A 19,766-nucleotide genomic window follows, 5' to 3' on the forward strand; every position below is an offset into this window, starting at 1 on the left:
ACACACACAACAACAACAACAACATCCCTAAAAATTTGTTTTTAATCCTTCTTTTGCTTGCTTGTAGTTTAATATTTATTGAGGATGTGAGGAGAAATCCAAGTTTCCAAGCCTCTTCTCTCTTCTCCTACAAGATTTGCCTTTGAATAGTTCATGAAACTTTTTCAGAAAGTTTGTCTTCCTTCCTTTAGGCTTTTCCTCTGTTAGCTCACCATCGTCTTCACGCAGCCAGAGGCTTGAGAACAAATCCTGCCGGGGAATCTGCAACAGCTGAAAGCCTAGAAGGCAAAGATCACCTTGTGCCGACCCGACCCGGGTGCTCAGGGGCAGGTGACACAGTGACGGTTTCCTAGGCGCTGGCTTGACAGTTTCATCTCCGCCCACTGGCAAGAGAGCTCCCAGGGACGCTGCACACGCGCACCGAGTGGGCCATAAAAGCTGCAGCGGCGTCCAGGCACTGAGCTCGCCCACCGCCCGCACAGACGCGACCCGCCATGCACGTGAACGGCAAAGTGGCTCTGGTGACCGGCGCGGCGCAGGGCATAGGCAAAGCCTTCGCCGAGGCTCTGCTGCTCCATGGCGCCAAGGTAAGGACTTCTCCGTGTCCACACACACGCCGCCGGAGCCCCCGGGGTGCCGAGCCCCAGGCTCGCAAGCCGACCTCCAACGCCGCTGGCAGAGAACCCGAACTTGGATGAGCACATTCTGAGGTCTAAGAAGGGAGCGTCTTGTTTATCCATTGCTTGTGTGTCTGTGGCTTGGTGGCGGTGTGTTTCCTTCATGCAAGACCCGTTCCCTCTTTTTCTTGTTTGTAGGTAGCATTGGTGGATTGGAATCTTGAGGCAGGTGTGAAATGTAAAGCTGCCCTGGATGAGCAGTTCGAACCTCAGAAGACACTGTTCATCCAGTGTGATGTGGCTGACCAGAAACAACTGAGAGGTAAGACATTGGGGAATCAATCCATAGACTCGGGAACACACCCCGAGCAAGCAGCAACCTGAAGACGGCCAGGTAGGAGCAGACGAGGCTGAGAGCCAGCATCGCTCTCTCAGGGGAAGCTGTGACCTTCTAGCTCCAACGGATAGTTTGTATTGCAGTGCTTCTTTCTGACAACCCAAGGGCCAGAACAACTAAGAGAAGACAGGGCTGCCTAAGAAATCCTTTTGTTTTAACCACTTGGCAGCACAGAAATGTAATCAAGTCTTTTGTGTATTCGAAGACAGTGCAGCTACAGTTAATTATCCAGTGAGGGGTCGGGCTGAGGAACTGGCAAGCAGCTCTCAGAGAGTTGGAAGATTTCACCAATGACAATCAAATTCAGCGTGCCTTTCTCTTAAACACTTCAGACTCTAAGTTCCAGGTCATGGTCACAGGCAAAGCAATTGCTTTTAGCCAGATCTTTGCTCTGGGTTTCCCCTCTAAGATGGTACTTAAAATAAGAACTGTATGGAGTTAGAATTAAAGAAGAAAAGGCTCTATCGCTTTCCCCCAATGTTTTCCTGTTTTCCTGTGATCTCTTAAAATAGAATCCATCTACTTGTGAAACGTCAGGAAGAATATTGTCATCAGCAAATGCACACTGGCTGTATAGAGGGCTCAAACGATTTTTCTAAAGATAATTTTCCCTGGAAAACATAGAGAAAAAAAAAAGATGTTTCAAAAGGCGTTATTCAAAGAAACAAAGTAAATTTGTAGGCACCTTTTAAATCTAGAAGTCAGAAAACAAACCCGTTCCCGCTCTAGAGTTTCTATCGATGGACTACTGAGATCTTAGGCTTCTTACATTTTAGAATACCCTATGAATAAAAGTGGACTGATCCGTTAGAAAACAGTGAACCTAAAGATAAGGGTAATTAGATTAAAGAGAAGGTCATTAAAATCTGAAAATGCTAATCTGTCCAATAGTAGAGATAGCCTGTGTGAGTAGAAGAGATTTTTAGGGGTAGTCATGATAGACCATTCTTTGCCAGAGGATAGTTTTATTGATAGCATTTCATTTAGGTTCAATGATAGTCATGTACAGTCCCCACATTCATGCTGCTCACTAGGGACCAGTAAAGATAAATTATATGGCTTCACACATGGTATTTAATGTGTTATTCTACCAGTACTTAAAATGAGCATCATGGCTATGAATATATTCTTTAAACATAAGTGATTATGAAGGACATAGTAAATAGCCCAGAAGGCCTGTCAATCATAAAAAGTCCATACCTTGTTTAGAGAATCTATAAGTTTCCCAAACACCGTTTTATACAAAGCCACACGGTAAAGTAGCAATGATAATAGAAAAGAAGAAGGAAATAGTAAACATGAAAACAACATTAACACAATGAAATCCATTGAATAAGGAGTCAGCTTTTACTCAGTAGAACACCAGAGATTCCTGAAATACAATTATAATGTATTTAAGTGCACAAATACTTGAGTTAGTTTAATGCTTCACATATAAAATATAGCTTATTAAGAGGGGACATTTGAAGGACTAGAAGCATTGCTCTTGTAGTAGAGCACTTTTCTAGAATGTGGAAGGCCTTGGTTTACTAGGCATGCATGACTATACTGTGTTTCTAACACATGGGTTAGTTACTCTAGGCAACAAAACTGCTCTAGAGAACCAGGTTATGAGGTTAATTCTTACCATGTGGTTAAATAGATCTTAAAAATCTAGCCGAACCTGGTGGAGTAAGCCTGTCATTTCAGCTAGGGAGGCTAAAGCAGGAAGATTCCAACTTTAGGGACAATCTATGAAATTTAATGAGACCCTGGCTCAAAATAATAGGTGAAAGATGATGGGAATATAATAGAGATCTTTGCCTGGAAGAGGCAGCCTAAATTCAACCTCTAGCACAATAATAAAATAGAATAAAATCATAAAGCAAAAGCAATAAAATTCATTTCCTCTTACAGGAAATGGTTTCAATGCATATATGAAAAATGAAAATCTCTCTTTTTCTTTTGTTAGATACTTTTAGAAAAGTTGTAGACCATTTCGGAAGATTGGATATTTTGGTCAATAATGCAGGAGTGAACAATGAGAAAAACTGGGAACAGACTCTACAAATTAATTTGGTAAGCTATATTAGGCTCATTTATTGTCTAAAAGTATTTAGCACCACTTCTTTACACATAAAAGGTTATTACTATATTCCTAGAACAATAATAACCTCCAATAGAGAAAAGCAGAAGTTACATAAAGCAAGAGAGTAGACATTTTATTAATATGAAGATATTTGATATTTGTAATTATGAAAATCTCTCTTAAAGGATTAGTTAGAGATAAGGCGAAATACAGTTCATTACATTCTCAAACCGTGGGCCCAAATAGCCTGCCACTGGTTTTCAGATGACCTAAAAGCTAAAAATTACATTTACATTACATTTTAAGAGTTTAAAGAATTAATAACAGGAAATACACAAATAAAGGAAACTGCAATTTCAGTATCTATAAAGTTTTATTAGAATGCAACCCTGCAGTCATTGTTATGTATTTCTGTGCCTGGCTTTTTGTAATAATGGCAGAACTCTATGTTGTAACAAAAACCTTATGACTTGCAATGCTAAAAATATTCACTGTCTGAGATTGCTAAACTCTGACTCAACTTATTTAAAAAACAAGTCTTAAATTTTGGGAAATGCATCAGAAAACAAGGTTAAAAAGACAATAGAACTTCGTAGTCAGTATGATTGAAATCCATTCCTCTACCCCTCCCTCCCTCCCTCCCTCCCTCCCTCCTTCCCTCCCTCTCTCCCTCCCTCCCTCCCTCACTCCCTCCCCCTCTCCCCCTCTATCTCCTTCCTTCCTTCCCTCTGTACTCCTTCCTTCCCTCCCCACTCCATCCCTTCCCAGTCTCCTTCACTTCCTCTCCTTGTGTCTGTGTCTGTGTGTGATTTCCACAACATTTGAAGATAAGTTAGCTTTGAAGTAAAATGTAAGAAAAGTTTTAAGGTGGAGTTTCCAGTGCATGCAATGTAGCACAAATGAACACCCTCAACATAAAGCTATTAATGTTTAATGAAACCCAAACCTCTCTCCAGCATTTCAAGAAAACAAGATCAAAAACAAAACAGAAGAAGTGTGTAGCTAAAACAAAATGTCAGATGGATTTTATACAGGGCCACCATGCCCTGCCTGGCTCAGGTTATTTTTTACAAATTTGCAAATCAGCAGTTGTCAAGTACAACACAGCCACTTCATGTGGGAGAATGTAGAGTACTGCTTCGTGCCTGTCTTCTAGGAGATAATAAGCTTAAAAACAGGAACTAGATGGAGTTGGAGAGATGGCTCAGCAGTTAAGACCATGTGCTGCTCTCACAGAGGACACAAGTTCATTTCCCAGAACCCAGTGACAGCTTACAACTGCCTAAGACTCCAGTTCCAAGCAACTCAAAACTCTCCTTCTATACAGGGGCCTGAGCGTACCAGGTGAGCATGTGGTTCCCATACTTGAAGCAAGCAAATACTCACAACAAATAAAAAAAACATATAATTTCCTTTTGCTCCAGGCCAGAAAAAAAAAGGAAAATAAATGAAATATTTTATAGCCAAGAGTCATGCTTACTGTCTTTCAAAATCTTAGTTTATCTTGTGATAGTCATGTTCAATATACCATTGAGATTTTTCCTTAAAAAACACTAATTTAATATTTGTGCTTCTGCTTTTAAATTTTATAAACTTACAGTTCTGTTCAGGTTTGTATCAACTAAACTTTAGCTTTATGTTATAGCTTGATCTCATATCAATCCTTCTGTCTAACAAAGAGAATTTACATATCATATGACAAATGCCAGTTTGCTCACCTCCCCTAAGCTCTGTCAATTTGGATTCAAGTACTGCATCAATGATATTGAGAACCTAAGTTTCTTGCCATCCTCATTTTTGGTACTTGATTTTACAAGTTAAATCCCAATTTGCTGCCTAGAAGATATATGATTAAGCTTATATTTCCAAATTTAAAATTAGTACTGTGCCACTTTCTTTTGATTCTTATTTACCCAAGTCTCCTTTTCTATCCTTTCTTTTGAGAATGTAAATAACCTTCCAAGGTAAATGTCTTCTCTTGATATTATGCTGTGAGCAATTAGTTTATTAGACTACACCTAGGAACAATCTTTCTTTTAGTGTTTGTAAATTTAAGCCGCTTACATTTATTTGTACATTTATCATTTATACTTTAATGCTCTTGTGTTTCTACCACTCTCATATTCCTTCTGCAAATTAATTAGATAGCTGTAAATTTTTATTCTGTTAAGAACTTACTTAAAAGCATACTTCATTTGCTACTTGATAAAACAAAAGTTTTGAATATACAAAGACTTGAAAGCTGGAAATTTTTAGGAGTATGTTCCTATAAACTTGTACCAGTTTCCAATCATAACTAAACATAAGGGTTTTATTTTTTTCTGTGTATCTTCATAATAAAATACAAACTATATACCAGCCATTTTCTTTTAACATCATTAATGTCTTTAATAGTTTTATCAGAAATACTATGGATATTATTATCACTTGAGAATGGGTCTCCTATCTTCAGTACATTTTTAGTGAATAGTTACTGTGCATTTAATCTGAAAAAAAATAGGAGTCAGAAACAATACACAATGACAAGACTTAACATAGAGAGCTTGAAACAGCAAAGCTATTGTCACAAAGTGCCAGGTTTTGGATAATTCATCAAAAGGAACATATTTACTCTAAAGGGAGCTGGTTTTTTGCTTTTGTTTTTGTTTTTTAAAGCATGTTTTAAACTGTAAAAGGGAAATTCAGGAAGATTTGGGGAATTTTATTAAACCCCTTTCTATACAACTAACTCTTCTGTATTCTTTCACATTGAAATTTAGCCATCCTGAGTGATGCGTGGGACTTGCTGGCCTAATCTATCTTCTTAGCTTCAGGTATTATTTCTTCTTAGCTTCAGGTATTACTGCCATGAGATTTGCTAACTCATACAGGACTTTAAAATATGTTTCTTCTCTTGTACTTGCACCCACAAGACAGACAAACTCACTGGATCAGCCCCTGTTTCTCCAACTTGATTATCACTGTTAGTGTAGTGCAAATATTTATTTATGATTCACATTCTCCTTTAAAACAGAAAAAAAACCCTCTGTACTAGATACATTTTCTTTGCCTTGATCTTAGGCAGTTTCTCCCTTCTAAATGCTTTCCCTATTAGCTCCCATGTGAGAGAAGAACCTCTGAAAGTAAAGACTTCATCACCAATGTTTCCCTCTAATCCCTCTTTCTTATATCATCATTTCTTTCTTCCTTTCCCGCCCCCAAGCCCCCAGAGGACTGAGTTCAGTGTTCATATATACTAAACAGGCCATTATACCATTGTCGTGTACCTGCATTCCCAATGCATCCTCCTAAGAAATACCATACAACATATTTCATTTCTATCATTTTCACAGAACTACCCAGTATATAATTCTATTAAAATTATTTTTAGATGTATAATTTTAAGAATTACTATGTAACAGTTTTGAGTATAACTCTGTGTTTTAGTACACTCTGGTGATTCACCAAACTGTCCTGTGTGCTCTTGTGCTTCCTTTACTTACCAAGATTACACCTTTCTTATTCTTCACCCTGCTGATCTCACATACAAGCAACACACTCAAACATTGTCCAGTCCATTGTTTCACAAGTCATTTTTGAGCTTCTTCCTTCATACTGTCATTTAGCTGTATCATTTGTAGCCCTTCCCCTCCACCCCTGCTAAACTTTGAATATTGGGAAAACAATTCTATAATATGAATCTTTTAACATTTTCAAGCTCTAGTAAGCAAACTATTCATCTCCCTCAGATGAAAAATACAATCTAATTTAGATGCATAATTAATGTACACTGAACCATTTCATATATTCAAATAAAAAACAAGATAGAAAGCTGTTGATGATTTTTTTTCCCCAGAAATACTAGTTTCCACTTCCCTAGGTGGGAAGGTGCATATTTGGAATTAATCAAAATTTAAGTTTAGTTTTAAATCTAACAACTCATATACTCTTGATTTATATCTTTGACCTTGAATTTCACTGTTTGGTAAAGAAGTTAAACCCCTTGCCTCTAAGGACAGTTAAGCTTAAATGGATCACAATCTGTGTGAAGAATACTGCCCAGTGTTAGGACATAGACATTCAATAAAGCATATTTCTGCTCTAAGTGACAGAATACATATTTGTGTACCATCTCTGCTTCTACCAAGTGGATTCCTCTGCCATGATCATGCCTATAATAAGGAAATGAATTGAGAGAATAGGTAGAAATTTTGCTGCTTAAAAAAACTTTAGATAGTTTATTATGGATTCATCAGTGAGAACTTAAGACATAGACAATCTCCATGCTGTTTGAGTTAAGCTTAGGTGGAGGTCAGCCATAGGGCAGACACCAGACAAATGATGGGGAGAGTAACATTGGCGAAAGAGTGAAAGATCTCAAAGTATCAAAGCAGGTTAGACTCTAGGCAACACCCAAAATAGAAAAGTAGATGAGAGAAAAGGGAAAGTTACTTCTTTCTGAGTCAGGACTCAGAGCCATGGGTAGACCCAGTAGATCCTCCTGGTGGCTTTTAGGGGCTTGCACTTGGGGTAGGAATTTGGGGAGGCAAAAGTACAGTCTCATTAAAGGGCTAATTACTCATCATTTCCGCTTTAGTAAAGAATCATTGTTCTTAATGTGTTTCCTTTTGTTGGCTCTGGAAAAATGAAACAAGTAACTATTTTCCCTATTGACACTCTATAACAATGAGAGTTGTTGAAGTATATTGGGAAGAGTTTGCCAAATTATAACTATCTCTAGCAAAGTGGTAGACATAATGTTTAGTACTAAGATAAGGAAAGACTTAAAAAAAAAAAAGAACTTAGACATGAAAAATTAAACAGTGAAGGGGATTTCAGAAAAATAATCATCTCTATAAATATTTTTGGGGAACTGGCCTAGAGAAAATACATGGGCCCTAAAAAGCAAAGCTGCATGATTCAGATGCAAGAACATTCTCATTACATTGTAGTGTAAAATCCATAAACTGTAACCTACCTCAGAGTGAACATAAATGTGATAAAGGAAATGAAGAAATGAGACATTGGGAATTTCAGTAGTGAAAAAATTGTCTTTCTGAGTGTTCATATATGTATATCATGTTTGTGTGCTGTAGAAACATGCACTGGCTAGTAAGAAAGGAAGCACACAATTAGGATAATACCACCTGTTAATTTTCCTTTGTTAATAGAGAATTATTCCCAGTACAAGGGAATTGAAAAGTATGGGTGTGAGTTATAGAATGCTGAAATTAGCAAAAAAAATATTCTAAAACTTGGAATAGGTTATGATTATAATTTTAGTATTATATGTAAAAGCTATCTCCTTACATCCAAAATTATTGAGTGAACATTACAATTGATCATTTTGTCAACAGTTAAAGAATTTCTCTTTTCTCTATCTAAAGAGTTTTTTTCCCTTGGAGTCAAAAACTGAATTTTAGCTACATTCACTATGTACTTTAAATAATAGTACAAATCCAATTTATATTCTGTTTAATGTAGACATATATAATGTTACCTAGATATTTGATTTGATAATCTAATACATAACAGAAAGTATTGCTAAAATCCAAGAAATACTAACAAGAAATATTTCATTCTATGATCTTTCTAAATTTTCATATGTATGTGTGTATGTGTGTGTGTAAAATATGGAACAAAGAAAATATTGTTACCATACTGAAGTAAAATACCATTTATGTACAGCCCAAATATTAAATATTACTTGAAGTTTTTTCCATCAACACTTTTGCTTAAAAACTTAGTCCGTTCTTAAACTTACATGGTTGAGGAAAATATTCTACCCGTCCCCCCTAGAAAATCTAGAAATGAATCTTCCTTTGTTAAATTGTAAAACTAGGGAGCTGGAAAGATGGTTTGACAGTTAAGAGCATTGGGGTGCTCTTCCAGAGGCTATAGGTTTGGTTTCTAGCACCATATGGAGGTTCACAACTCTATATAACTCCCTCCGGAGATCTGATGCTAATGCCCTCCACTGACCCTCAGAGGTACCAGTCACCTGCATGGTGCACATATATACTTGTAGGCAGATACACATAAAATAAAATAAATGTATTTTTTAAAGGATTTAAAATTGAAGCTTAAACTTTTATACATTTCTTATCTTTCTACATCTTGAAGATTTTGAAAACAGAGAAGCAAAATGTCAGCAAGAGCTTTAAATATCAGAATAAAGGCATACACTGATAAATGTAAACTAGAACCCTGCCCAGACTTGCTGAAGAATTTACAGAAACTAACAGAATCTAACTGATTTCAGTAATTTCAAACATTTACGTATCTGTTTCCTTCTTATATAATCCAATAGTGTTTTCTTTTTTCCTTTAAAGGGGAACTGTGATAATTTAATCATTCTTGAACTTCACTTGAAAATGGCCTAAATGAATCGAATTTTCCTTTGTTATAAAGATGCTATTACAAAAAAGGTGTGTCCCTGGGCACTTGCTAAGAAAGGGTGTATTAAAATGAAAAGAAGGCACACAGTAACCTGAACTCTCCATTTTAGACTATTGACCTTTTCCTATCCATTGCTATATACATAAAGCAAGAATTAAGCTGTCAGAAGTGAATTTTCATTTCTTAAAAGCATGAGCTCAAAGAGAAGGGAAAGGGAAAAATATTGGCAGTTTTCCCTCAAGTTATTTCAGATAGTAGTAAATTCTTAAAAGTCAGAATAAAAGTAGAAAGTGTTTCCAGTATGGGATGTGAGCAGGTAAACATTGAACTCTGTGGATGACTCTGTCTCAGTGTGGAAGGACATAAAGTATTAGATATGTCTAAAGACCATATACACATGCCAGAAAAGCTTCACTCAAACTGGAACTAGAAAAGAGTTACGAGATATCCCCAGACTGAAGACCACAGGATTATCTGACATTGCAGATCAGTGATGTCATCATAATCCAATCTCCTTTCACCTTATCAACCTGCCATGGTTCATACTGGTTTCACAGTTATGATGTTAGTAACATGCAGTGCTTTATAGTGTCTGAACATTTACAAGCAAAGTCAAGGGGATAGTGTAGCCATTTCCTTATGTCTTTCTCAAGAGCAACAACAACAAAAACAACAACAACAAAATTTCACCAGATCCTACGCTTTCCCTCCATCTGCAACTTTCCAATATTCTTCTGTGTTACATGGAAAAGAGGTACACAGATGTAAAATAGATAGTTTATCACTGCAATCCCACCACACAGGAAGATGAGACAAGAAAACTGTCTTGAGTTCAATAGTAATGACTGACAGAATTTGTGTATATCAAAAGTTTCACAGCAAAACAAACAACCGAGTGAAGAGACAGCCTACAGAATTGGGAAATGCTTTCCTAATTATTCATCCAACGCAGTGATTCTCAACATGTGAGTCATGACCTCTGTGTGGGTCAAAAGTCCCTCTCACAATCGCCACATATCGGATATCCTGCACATCAGATATTTACATTAAGAGTCATCACAGTAGCAAATTTACAGTAGTTATGAAGTAGCAACAAAAAATATTTTATGTTTGAGGGTGATTACAACATGAGGAACTGCATTAAACTGCCCCAGCATTAGGAAGTTTGAGAACCACTACTCTAATGGAAGATTAGTAACCAGAATATATGAAGACCACAAAGAGAAAAACACAGTCAGAAAGTAAAATACAAGACATCATCGATAAATGGGTTAGTGAAGTGAACAAATAATACTTGAAAGATGAAATTCAAATAAATAGGACCCACAGACAGAAAACAAACACTCAGAACTCTTAGCCACCAGGAAAATGCAAATAAAGAGTATACTAAGCCTCCACCATGTCGCCACTGTCAAAAAGAAAGCAAATAAAATAATGTTTACAAGGACATAGGGAACAGGTACTCTACTGATAAGAGCGTTATATGCTCTCAAAGAACAGTTTAGTTTTCACCAAGGCACTCTCCCTGGAGAAACTAATTACCAGTAAGGGTGGGCTGCATGCCCAGAAGTAGATGTGACCACAGAAAACAAACTCGGTGGCATCTCTGGAGGTTCCTTGTTTCATCGTGTCATGTCAGAGCTTTTATTTAATTTTATTTTTTGCATTATATCTTAATTTTATTGTATAGAATATAATATACACACATACTATATACTATACTGTGTGTGTATGTACACACATGTGTCTCTCTTTTTGCCCTAGAGGTTCTTTCAGTATATAGTATAGCTTCCAGTTTAGTGATTTTGTGAGACTCCTGAGTATATAAATGAGTGAGTCTCTGAGTCTGTATCAGTTTTTTGTGCCTTCTCCTGGGCTTTTTTCCTTCTGTTTCTTTTGTCCTATTTCAATATGTTAGCTGGTTTATCATTATATTATATTATATTAATTATATTATATTCCCTTAGAATCCTGTTTTCTAATGAGAGACAGAAAGGAGGTAGATCTGGATAAAAGAGGAGGTGATGAGGAACGTGGAATAGAGGAAAGAGAAAATTGTAGTCAGCATTTATTATGTGAGAAAAAAATCTATTTCAATAAAAGGAAAACAATGTATATACAATAACAGTGAAAGAGAAGCCATGCTTTTTAAAATCACTATTGCTAATATTGAATTACTATATTGTACACATAAAGTGCCTTAAAATTTATATCAAGTTTTGGAATCGCATGTCCTGGTTAGCTTTAACAGACAATCTAACAAAGCCTAGAGTCCTTTGAAATAAATGACTCAACTGAGGAACTAACTGCCTTGATCAGAGCAGATATGTGGATATATCTGTGGTTTTTTTTTCTTTCAGTTAACTAGCAGACAGGCCCAGCCCACTGTGGGCAATGCTATGTCTAGGCAGATGGTCCTGCACTATATAAGAAAACTGAATGAATATAAGCAAAAGCCATGAGTTTGAAGGAGAGTTGGGAGGGTATCTAGGTTACATAGGGGTGTATAAGAAGAAAAGGGAAGGGAGAAATTTTATAATTCACTTATAATCTCAAAAATAAATGAAACAATGCTATATTTCATATATTTTGAATGCTATATATCATCTATTTTGTTTTCAAATATTTAAAGTATATATATATATTTAATATCCATATATTATTAAAGTCAAACATTAATACATTGATAACCTAACAGATACATATTTGAAAGTGTGTGTTTGTGTATGATTTTAAGAATATGTGAAACTTTCTCTCTTACTATTCTCCTACATATAGCAAATTATCATTGAATAGTCTTCATTCATATATAAATGTGAAAATATAGGGATCTGTGTAAGCAGCCATACATGCTGCACCTGCATACGCCCTGCATACTGGTTTGAATCAAAACCATACTGTTTTCAATTTAAGTAAATGAAATAAAAGTTCATTTGTTTAACAAGGAAACGAGGATGGGAATCATTATGTAGATTTCTCAAAATAAAACAAAACAAAACAAAATACCCTAAAAGTAGAGCTACGAGATGCCCCCTACTCCTATGGTTTCTGGTTTTATACCCCAAGTACTCTTATGTCAACATACCACAGGAATATCTGCCACTATCCATTACTCAAACTAGCCAGTTAACCTGCCTCGGTGCCTAGCAACAGATGAATGACCAAAGAAAATGTAATACATCAAAGCAATGCATTAATTAGTTCAGAAGAAGAAGGAATTCATGTCCTTGGAGGAAAGTACACCAAGCTCAGAAAGGACACCGCATGTTTTCTCTTATTTGGGAAATCCTAGGTTATTTATAGAAACACAAATGAATATGGGGTTTGCATGTGCATGCACATATACACATATGTATATAACATCAAAATATTAGGGAACTTGGGAAAGAAGATTAGCAGAAGGGGAGAGAAGAGAAAGGGAAAAGAACGAGGGTGAATATATTCAAAATATATTATACATTTGTGAGAAATTGTCATTATTGTTTTACATTGATAATAACAAAATTTAATATTAGATTCAGTAGCAACACAGAAAATTATATATATTATATTATATATTATATTATATTATATATTGTATATTTACTATATATTATATATCATTTTATTTGTCATTTTCTTGGTACACTGATATGTGTGTGTAATCAATTTTGTCCATTCTTCTATAATGCAAGAACCATGACAATTATACAGTGTAAGTGAGTATAGACTGCTTGAGTATGAGAAGCATATGCTGAGAAGCAACTTTTTGGTTTTAATATGTAGACATGAAAACAGAATGAATAGAATTGTTACAGACCAGTGGGATTTAAGTCAAAGAAGAAAACACTGCAAGAGTAAATCTTTATCATAAGAATAAGATTTTGGCCAACTAAGTTAAGTGAAAGTATGTAGAAATATTGTAGCTATGCTAATGCCAGGCAGGCAAAAAACAAGTCATGATTAATTAAAAACTTTAAAGCATGAAGAAGCTATCATTGGTTATTGAAGATCTCCCTATAGCCTGACTTAACAATGTCTTTGGTATAGTGATAAAGGTGTGATAAAGATGTCTCTCGCTTTCCATTTATGCCCCTGGATTAGGGTTCTGTTATCAGTGGGACCTACCTTGGTTTGGATTACATGAGTAAGCAAAATGGAGGTGAAGGTGGCATCATCATCAATATGTCTTCAATAGCAGGTAAGGACAGTTCCTATTTGAAGAGGAATTTTTTATATTGGTAATTTGAACCACAAAAGTAAATCTGTGAGGTAAATTATGAGTCATCAAGACAAAATTGAATTGAATCTGAATTTCTGTTTATTTTTCTTAATGATTCTTTAGAGTTTCTATACATAACACAAAAATTTTGAACAATGCATCTAATACTTTTCAAAGTTCTCTCACCTGGGTATTGTTTAGTGTGTGTGTGTGTGTGTGTGTGTATGTGTTTGTCTGTTTGCCTATGAGTGTGTGTTTGTATATGTCTTTATGTGAGCAGGTGTGTATGTGTGTGTGTTTGTATTTGTGTATATGTGAGTCTGTGTGTGATTTTGTGTATGTGTGTATATGTGTATATATATGTGTGTGTGTGTATGTCTCTCTGTGTTTGTGTGTGTGTTTGTATGTGTATGTCTGTTTACCTATATGTATGTGGTTGTATATGCCTTTATGTGTTTGTATGTGTATATGTGTGTGTTTTTGTGTATGTGTGTATATGTGAGTCTGTGTGTTTGATTGTGTGTGTATGTGTGTGTATGTGTGTATATGTGTGACTCTCTGTGTATATGTTTTGTGAATGTGTGTTTCTGTATATATGTGTATGTATATGTGTATGTATGTGTTTGTGTTTGTGTGTATATCTGTGTGTGTGCCTATATTTGTGTGTGTATATTTCCACTTCCTATTTTTCAAAGGTTATTTTAACATTTCCAAAAAGTAATACATGCAAAATTTTGACAGGGTAAAAAATAGTAATGTGATTGAAGTGGTGGCCTCTACTCCCTTGTGAATTTAAAAACATGACATTTGTACTAGATGGTACATGCCAAGCTGTTAAAACAAATATTCTCCAAACACACCCTAGTTTCAAAATATAAAAAGTTTAGTCAACACTTATGCATTATCAAGGGCAAGTTCCTTATCCCTGGGTGCCTATTCTTTTGGGGGAGGAATGATTTATTATGCTCATATTTTCATATAACAGTTCATCATCAAAAGCAGTGAGGTTAGGAACTCATAAAGATTAGGAACCTAGAAGAAGGAGCTGATGCAGAGGTCATGGAGAAGTGCTGCTTACTGGCTTGCTCATCATTGCTTGCTCGGACTTCTTTCTTATAGAATTCCTGGGTACTTATTCTATATGAGCAATTTGGAAGGCCTAGCTGACAATGGAGCTTCTAGACAGTAAGTAGACTACTTTTTGCCCAGGAGAAGGAAGAAAAGCACATGGACAACACATTGCAGCTCTTCTAACCCCCACCCTGACACCACCCAAGCCTTGGCAGGCCTCACTGTGCTTGCATTACAGTGTAGAATTAGTTCATCTAGCTACTTGAAAATCTGGAAAATATACTCATGCACATAAGAAAAATGGTTTCAGCTGACAGCTGCCTTTTGCCACACCAGATTGGAGAACTGACACTACACAAGTAATCCAACATGTTTTTCATTCAAAGCAAAATGGTTTAATATCAGCTAAACATTGTGTTCTTCAATAACAGCCAGGAATATCTGGAGCAATGTAGTCAAAAAACTATACTGTAAAAACTCCGGTTAGGGATGGATATGTTGTTTCACACCAGTAACACCAGCAATTGGGAAGCAAAGGTAGGAGGATTGAGGGTTAGAGGTCAGTTTAGCCAGCAACAGTGCCCCCTCTCAAATGAACAAACAGACAAGCGACAAGAATTCTTCAGAAAATCCATTAATGCTTCTAGAAGGAAGGGTGTAAGTGAATTCATAAGATTTAAGAAGTCCGATTATGACCGACAGCAAGTCTAAACTATAAAAATGGGAAGACCTTAAATCATCTGATTGGTCTTAGTGTAGTAACTGCATGATAAGAATTATTAATATATACACACAGACACACAGACACACAGACACACACACACACACACACACACACACACACACACACACACACACACAGCTGTTCTTTCTACTTCTAGTAGTATTGGTGAGGCAGGAGTGGCCAGCAGTAGTATTTGGAGCTATCTATGACTCAGTCAATCCTTGATTCTCAGAATTTCCCTAATTCCTCCAAGAGTCATTATCAGGTGACTCTTGAGCCACTATAAAACTACCACTGGTATATTTATAAATACCCTTCTTTAGGAACTCTGAAATGAGACTGACATCTTATTTTCTGGGTTGTTTAAAATCAGAATGGCATGCCTAACATGATTACAAAGCTAATTCTATAAAGCATTACGGATAATTGGGTTACTTTGTCTCCTATGGTATCTACTTATAAATGGCAGTGGTCTCCTTCTACAGATACACTAAAAAGAGAGCACATGAACCATAATCAAAAATAGTGCATGCTTTAGAAAGATACAAATCTTAGTTGAATATAGGCCTAAACCCTAAAGGCAAATTGGCAAAGCTGATTTTACAGTATTTATTAAGATGAAATCATAAGAAAATTACGTAAATGGTTAGCAAATTATAAAAGGGTATTTTCTATTTTCTTGAAATTACAAACATATGAAGCCTGAGGTTGTGCTTAATTGATAATTCTGATAATTGATAATCGATAAATATATCCTCATGGTACAGGCCTATGATTTCAGCACTTAGAATTTAAGACAGAAAGATCACAAGCTCAAGTTCTGCGTGGGTTAGACAATGAGATCAAGAATAGCCTGAGTAAATAAGCAAGACCATGTCCCAAGTGTTACTTTTAAATAAAAGGTGAGCTGGACAGGTGACTCAGCACCTAAAAGCCCTTGCTGTTCTTGCGTAAGAGGAGAGTTCTGTCTGGCAGCTCACAGTCAAAGGCAACTCCACTTCCAGATGTTTTAGCCTCTGCAGTCATCTGAAAGCACACATGTGCTGTGGATTGCTGCTTCCTCTCCCTCTCCCCCTCCCACACCCTCTCTCTGTCTCTTTGTCTCTGTCTCTCTCTAACTCTGTCTCTGTCTCTGCCTCTGCCCCCTCTCTCCCTCTCTCTGTCTCTGTCTCTGCCTCTGTCTCTGTCTTTCTCTCTTTCTCTTTCTCTCTCTCTCTCTCTCTCTCTCTCTCTCTCTCTCTCTCTCTCTCTCTCTCTCTCTCTCTCTCTCTCTCTCTCTCACACACACACACACACACACACACACACACATACCCACACACACAAATGAATCTTTATAAAAATAAATAAGCAGGGGGGCTTGGGCATATAGATCAACAGTAACATGTTTCCTTATGCATCATTATAAACTCTGATAAATTAAGTTTGAATTTTTAATTAACTTTCTGGCAGTATTGCCATAATGATTTTCACATCTTTTGAAATTCCTTCTCTCTTTGATTTTCATCCTAACATGTAACACTGTTTTAAATAGGCTAAGCAGTGAGCTAAGCTTCTTTCTGTCCATTTGGCTTGGTTTTCATGGAGCACACAATGCAGCCTCCATATTGACCATGCTTGGTACCATTCTCTTGTTCTCATTAGCCAGTCTTCTGCTCTCGCTATCACTCTTCTCACCCAGAGCTTTCAGTGACACAACTTCATCATGAAAGTTTTGAAGCAGCCTTGTATTTTTTATCAGATAATTCCATCTTATACAGAGTAGGTTAGCTTGATTCAATTTTCAGAATATAATCTCAACCTTAGAAAGGAGCAGATAAAAGATGGCCAGTTTGAAGACATTCTGAGCTCATCTCAGACTCTTTTCTCAAGAAAAAGGTTAAGCATATAGCTCAGTAGAGGACCACTCACCTAGCATGATTAAACGTATGTCTCTGTCTCTCTATCTCTCTGTCCTTCTCTGCCTCTGTCTCTCTCTGTCTCTGTCTGTGTGTGTGTGTGTTTGCAAACATACAAACACACAAACATGCATGCACACACATGTGTGCTTGCACAGATACATGCATACAAAGACATACAAACACACATGCACACACTTGTGTGCTTGCGCACAAGTATACACAAACACAATTTTAGAATGATAAGAAGTAAGAAAGAACCTCTTATTCTTTATAATTTTCTCAGAAACTACCAAAAAACTGTATGACCTTGAGTCACAATACATAGACTGGTGTCATCAAGCCAAAAAATAAAAAAATCTTAGAGGAATTATTAAATAGAAAATACTTTTAAATTTTATTTTTGATATTTTAATTACACCATTTCCCTCCCTTTCCTTCCTCCCTCTCATATACCCCTTCTTGCTCTCTTTTAATTTCACGGCCTCTTTTTCAATTAATTGTGACATGCATATAATTTCTAAATGTAAGCTGGTCATCCTATATCATGTTGCCTGTGTCTATGTGTTCAGGGCTGACCACTTGGTATTGGATAAGCAATTGAAAGGCTCTTCCCCAGAGAGGACATTTTCTCCTCCTCAAAGCACTTTTAGCATTTGCTTCCTGTTTGTTTTGCAAGCTTCCCTTTACAGAATTTTCACTTTTGTTTTTTCCGATCACTCTAGTGCACGCAGAATTGCAGGCCATATTCAGGTCACCGTGATTCCTTAGTGCCCTGCAGAGTCCTTCACTGTTATGGCAAAGCCTCAAGTTGTCATACTGGCTTGGGCAGAGTACCTAATGAGTAATGCCCACTGACGCAGTTTCAAGTGCAGTTAATGGCTCTAACAAGCAGAGCAAGGCAAGCCTGACTGGAGGAATGAATGTGCTCCATCTGCATCTTCAGAAGGGACTCTGGTCCTTGTTGACTGCACAGACTCTTCTATAGGAATGTTTGTTTAAACAAAACATACAAACACTCATTGTGTCATACTCATTCTTCAGCATGTAAAAAAAAAAGATGTTGGAGAGAACAACAGAGAACTGTGCTGGCATAAGACACCCCACAAGCCAAGTGGGTTTCTTGGGATGGGGGGATAGCTCAGAGAATTTGATGCACAAACAAGAGGATCTGCCCTCAAATCTTCAGCATTCATGAAAAGAAGCTAGGCATGGCTACCCATACCTGTAACCACAGTACCTAATGGTAGAAAAAGGAGGATTCCAACAGCTCACTAGCCAGACAGCCTCCCCCAAACAACAAGCTTCAGATTTAATCATTCAGATAATTCATGGGGTTATATTCAAAATGCAGTGAAACCACTAATCTCAAAAGAACCATGTCACATGAAAAACGTAAGAATCAGTGATAATAAAAGAAAATTCGTCTTGCGATATTTTAGTGAATGCCATGAAATGTATGAACTATTCCTGTTATCTGGATCTTAGTTGTTCAGAGGAACACTGCCAAAATGATTATATGAGCCACATTTCCTGAAAGACACTGCCAAAACTCCTCCTGCTAGTCCAGAAAGACTAGTATGGATTTTGTTGTATTTTATCATAAAATAATTATGAAGACACATATGAGAAAGGACTGATAAGGAAGCTTAAATGTTTAAAGAAGTGAACAGATTAACATTTTCTTAGTTTGAGAAATAAATGTCTTCTAGAACTGTGCTTTTCTCATTTTAATGTGTATAAACATTACTGCAAACTTTACTTAGGAATAGGACTTCAGATGATCCTGAAATTCCATTCCCAGGTAACAAGACATGAGTATAGTTAACCACTTCAGGAAGCCAGCCTCCAGTGTGACTAGAGACACTTACTGGCTGCTTAAACTCCATCTCTGTTTCTTATAACAACAACCACAGTAGGAACTGGCCATTTAGGAAGCTCTAACAGCAAATTTCTGAAAACAAATCATTGGAATGTATTCCCAGATTTATCATCCCAGCAAGATATTTTATTATAAAATATGTAATATTTATAAAAGATTCTGTCATTTTTTATGCCACATAACACCTTCAAATATAACCTCACAGTAAACATAACAATAAAGAGAAAAGCCACATAAGAGCTGGGGATGGAGCTAACTCAGTGGGAGGAGAGTTATCCAGCATGCATCAGTCTCTGTGTTCTATCCCAGAATTGAACAAAACAAAGCAAAACCCACAAAACTGCCTTTAAAAAACAAACAAAACAAAAAACAAAAAATTGTCCCATGGAAAGTTACAGTGAGGAAGTCCTTAGTTGCTTTAGTCACTTTGGGGCATAAACATAGATAAGTAGACCATCACTACTTCTCCATTTCCCCTCATAAAAGTTAGGTATGAGAATAGAGTGATAGGCAGATGATTAGCTTCCTTA

The 19,766-nt window shown here is 36.6% G+C and overlaps 1 protein-coding gene across 3 annotated transcripts in view; it reads left to right on the forward strand.

Annotated features, from left to right (window-relative positions):
• Positions 1 to 229: 229 nt before the first annotated feature.
• Hpgd (15-hydroxyprostaglandin dehydrogenase) overlaps positions 230 to 19,766 on the forward strand; it is a 30,298-nt gene continuing 10,761 nt past the window's right edge. The window contains exons 1-5 of one of the 3 annotated variants that reach the window (XM_031339843.1): positions 230 to 587; positions 816 to 939; positions 2,966 to 3,072; positions 13,544 to 13,640; positions 14,781 to 16,524. In XM_031339843.1, the coding sequence (XP_031195703.1) occupies positions 495 to 587; positions 816 to 939; positions 2,966 to 3,072; positions 13,544 to 13,640; positions 14,781 to 14,806 (447 nt within the window). In that variant the 5' untranslated portion in view covers positions 230 to 494 and the 3' untranslated portion in view covers positions 14,807 to 16,524. Of the gene's footprint in view, positions 588 to 815; positions 940 to 2,965; positions 3,073 to 3,846; positions 5,896 to 13,543; positions 13,641 to 14,780; positions 16,525 to 19,766 lie in introns of those variants that run through there. The other 2 variants (XM_031339842.1, XM_031339844.1) reach the window with 2 other exon arrangements.

This window comes from Mastomys coucha, unplaced genomic scaffold (assembly GCF_008632895.1).
Source record: "Mastomys coucha isolate ucsf_1 unplaced genomic scaffold, UCSF_Mcou_1 pScaffold22, whole genome shotgun sequence".
NCBI lineage: Eukaryota > Metazoa > Chordata > Mammalia > Rodentia > Muridae > Mastomys > Mastomys coucha.